General features: G+C 33.7%; 1 protein-coding gene across 1 annotated transcript; it reads left to right on the top strand.

Annotated features, from left to right (window-relative positions):
- Positions 1-2,622: 2,622 nt before the first annotated feature.
- Positions 2,623-3,299, top strand: LOC129285441 (uncharacterized). Its single transcript, XM_054921153.1, has 2 exons — positions 2,623-2,848; positions 2,930-3,299. The coding sequence occupies exons 1-2, from the start codon at positions 2,678-2,680 to the stop codon at positions 3,116-3,118; spliced, it is 360 nt and encodes a 119-aa protein (XP_054777128.1). The 5' UTR covers positions 2,623-2,677; the 3' UTR covers positions 3,119-3,299.
- Positions 3,300-4,260: the final 961 nt, after the last annotated feature.

Raw genomic sequence — 4,260 nt, 5'->3', positions numbered from 1 at the left:
TAGGCTTAATTGGAGGGTTTAGTGCTCGGGGAATCTTAATTTATAAGTCGTTATGCTACCAAATTTTTTAAAATTTCAAATCATAAATTATTTGTTTATATTTTAATTAGGTAATGATGAACCATAGTTAGATAGATTCTTTATGGACAAGTGATGAATATGAGAGAGGGGTAGATCAATTTTTGGAATTTGCAAAGAATAATGCTCCTAATGATAAAGGATTGTTCTATTGCCCTTGTGTTAAATGTTTGAATAGGTTGTGATGAAGTCCTGTTGAGATTAAAGATCACCTAATTTGTTTTGGGTTCTATAAAACATACACATAGTATTTGGTAAGAGTTATCAAGAGTATGATGAAGCTCTAGAGCCATTAACTGCAAACTTGGCATATGAGCGGGTGAGAGACATTAATGTGGTATTTGGTAAGAGTTAGACAAAAGAAGCTCAAAAGAATCAGTGGAAGAAGAGGTTTATCTTTTTCAATCTCCCATATTGGAGCACCCTTGAAGTGAGACATAATCTTGATATGATGCATATGGAAAAAAATATGTGTGATAGTCTAATTGAAACACTGTTAGACATAAAGTTAAAGACTAAGGATGGACTTAAAGCAAGGCTAGACTTACTCGACATAGGAATACAAACAAACTTAGGTCTAAGAGTAGAAGGACAGAGGACTTACATGAGCCCTACCCCTCATACTTTGTCTAAGAGAGAGACAAAAAGTTTTTGCGTGTGTTTACATGGTATTAAGGTTCCATAAAGATATTATTCAAATATCAAGAACCTTGTATCAATAAAAGATTTAAAATTAGTTAGTTTGAAGTCTCATGATTTCCATGTACTAATGCAACAATTGTTACCAGTAACAATTAGAGACACATTGGACAAAAAGGTGAGAAAGTCAGTTATCAAATTATGTGTCTTCTTCAATGCAGTTTGTGGCAAAGTCATTGATCCTAGAAAATTAGACAAATTGCAAAACGAAGTTGTCATTACCTTATGTCAACTTGAAATGTATTTTATTCCCTCATTTTCAAACATCATGGTACACTTAATTGTACATTTATAAGAGAGAAAAAGTTGTGTGGCCCTGTTTATCTACGTTGGATGTATCCATTTGAGTGGTACATGAAAATTCTTAAAGGGTATATGAAGAATCCCCATCGTCCAAAAGCTTCTATTGTTGAAAGATATGTTACTGAGGAGGTTGTCGAGTTTTGTACCGAATACCTAACCGAAGTAAAGTCTATCGAAGTTCTTGAGTCTCCCCATGAGGGGATGAGAGTTCATGGGCAAGGGACACGAGGGATGAAAATAAAGTGCATGACACATGAAGAAATGAAACAAGCACATCTATACATTCTAAATAACACTGATGATGTTCAGAATTACTTTGATGCGCACAAAAATGAATTAAGGGATCGGTACCCTAAAAAGCCCGATAAATAGTTGTTAAGTGAGCATAATAAACATTTTTCACTCTGGTTTAAGGCAAGGGTAAAGGAGGATCGTCGGAAGGCCAATGTTTCTGATACAATAAGGTGGTTAGCTAATGGGCCTAACTTTGATGTTATAACTTAGAGTGCATATGACATTAATGGGTATTAATTCTATGCAAAAATACAAGATGATAATATCACTACGCAAAATAGTGGGGTAATGGTAGAAGCTGAGGCAACTCATTTTTCCAGTGCTAAAGATAAAAATCCAACTATGGCATCTTCATCATATTTTGGAGTCATTGAAGAGATATGGGAAGTTGATTACTTTAAATTTAAGGTGCCCATTTTCAAGTGCATGTGGGTTGATATTAAGGATGGTGTTCAATAAAATAAATTAGTTTTTACTTTAGTGGATCTTCATAAGGCAAAACATAAGGATAAGCCTTTTATCATGGAAACTCATGCAAAACAAGTTTTTTATGTTACCGATCCAGCTGATAAAAGGTTGTCCATCGTACTATTGGGAAAAAGTCTCCTCTCTCATAATGAAAATGATGAAACAAGTTTTGGAATTGAAGAGATTCCTCCTTTTATGCCAACCCAACCCTTGTTGGATGTGGAAGATGATGATGACGTCTATGACATTAGAACTGATCATGATTGGGAGAATTAAAATATATTTATAATGGTAACATAATATTAGTGAATTTCTTTTATCTCTTTTATTTTTTTATGCTTTCATTATTTATATAAGTTTAAATTTATTATATTTTTTGCTACTAATATTATTTATCTTATTTATTTTAGGAGAAATATGGAAAATCCTTGTAGCAGTGGCACTTAAAAAGCAAAGACTAAGAGAGGTAAAAGAGGGGCCACACGACTAACTAAGCTAGCCCAAGCACATAGAAAGATTCATCTTGACTTTGATGAAAAGGGCCAACTAATTGATAAGAAAAAAGGAAATATTTTTAAGACTTTTGTGGGTCTTATGGCTCGTCAAAAGATTAGCATCTTGGAGGAAGAGTGGAATGATGTAAAAGAAAGTGATAGAGATGAAGTTTGGGAAACAATACTGATATTTCTAATTGCTTTATATCATATTTACTTTTTATTTTGAAATATATGTTGTCACTAAATTTATCATTGGCGTGTTTTTGCAGATTACATATGACATAAAGGAAACTCCATTTTTAAAGGAAAAATGGCTAAAATATGCCGGGGATCAATAGATGGACTTCAAGTCCAAACTCACAAGAAAATATGCGTTTCCCAAGAATGACAATGAAAACAATGATAGTGACAATGATATCGGCATGGAAAAACCTTGGGAGAAGTATCTATTCATTGATTATGACACATGGAAGAGATTTGTTCACAGTAGACACGATCCTAAATTTTTGGTAAGCAAAGGAAAAATATTATATTAAACTAGTATTATTAAAATTTTATTTTAACAAATGTTTTTCATTGTTTGTTAATAGGAAAAAAGTCAAAGGGGTCAAAAGCGTCGGAAGAAAAATCTATATAACCATACTATGTCTCGAGGAGGGTATGCATATGTTTATGACATAATGACTCAAGAGAAGTGGAAAGAAAAAAGACAAGCGGCGAGAGTTGATAATGTTAAAGATGTTTCTCCTCCATCTCTTATTAATCGTGCACAATCATGAAAAGAGGACGGATGACTAAAAAAGGAGAGTATATTTCCCCGAAAGCTAGAGAAGTAGTTGAAAAAATTGTAAGTATTTTTATAGTCAACATCTCAATTATATGATTTAAGTCTACTAATTGCATTGGTTGATTACATGTTCCAAGATGCTCTTACAGGAGCATCCTCTCAGGGGACTTTTGTCTCTACTGGTAGGAATGATATATTGGCCACAGCATTAGGGAGTGAAGAGCACTCTGGTCGTGTTAGGGGGGTTCCAAAAGGTGTGGGCATAAGATAATATTTGGACCACCACCACGTCCTAATGTTGTACTAATGCAACAAGTACAAATGATGATAGCAGAATGTAAATCAAGCATGATGATGGAAATGCAATCAATAATTAGCAATCTTCAGATGCAATCACAACAAGCACCAAACTATGGTCATGTTCCAGATCCAGGGTATGATCCTGACCTATCAGAGCAAGGAATGCCATGCATACTTTATGTGGAGGATCATGGCAAACGAGTAGTTGCATATGGAAAGGTATATAGCCATGTAACTACAGTGCACCACCAACCAATATAACATAACCAAGTAAAGGTCGCGGTTGTTGATGCCAATGCTCCTGTGTTATTCCCTACTGAGGAGGTGCAAACAGTAGGACAAGCTGAGCATAATTTTATTATTTAGTTGAAAAGGCTTGCCCGACAAGTTACCGATAAGGTATAAAAAGTTATAATTTATATATTTCTTAATTAACATTATAGGTATTTCTAATTTTTATTATACATTAATTATAAGAACTCCTACAGTTAAAAGAATCTCTAGGTGCTAATCCCCAACTGGTGCAAGATTATTTGAAATAGTTGGCTTCGGTGGTGGTTGATATGAATGAATTTTTTGATGAATTAAAAGTAAGCGAAATGATTGTTGGGAAGCCTATTACTTTCAGAGTCGCTAGAAAAGACATTAATGATCTCATTATTTTTGACTGGTTGGACTTAGCAATAATTCAAGTGTTTATTATGTAAGTGTTCATTTTTATTTCTAGATTAATATTTAATATTTTTATTTTCTTGCTAACATATTTTTTATTATAAAGGTACCCCTATAAGATATGCACCGAACTCGGTGTCGATTATAATTATGGGTTCTTGT

The sequence above is a fragment of the Prosopis cineraria genome, unplaced genomic scaffold (assembly GCF_029017545.1).
Source record: "Prosopis cineraria cultivar Desert tree isolate PC_DT_omini unplaced genomic scaffold, ASM2901754v1 PC11, whole genome shotgun sequence".
NCBI lineage: Eukaryota > Viridiplantae > Streptophyta > Magnoliopsida > Fabales > Fabaceae > Prosopis > Prosopis cineraria.
Note: the sequence above shows the minus strand (reverse complement) of the source record. Positions and strands in the feature narration are given on the sequence as shown.

Excerpts from the sequence above, each read along its gene's own strand:
- LOC129285441 (XM_054921153.1), top strand. The coding sequence starts at position 2,678 with ATGGACTTCAAGTCCAAACTCACAAGAAAATATGCGTTTCCCAAGAAT. Across the intron at positions 2,849-2,929 it reads GACACGATCCTAAATTTTTG|GAAAAAAGTCAAAGGGGTCA; the intron begins GTAAGCAAAGGA and ends GTTTGTTAATAG.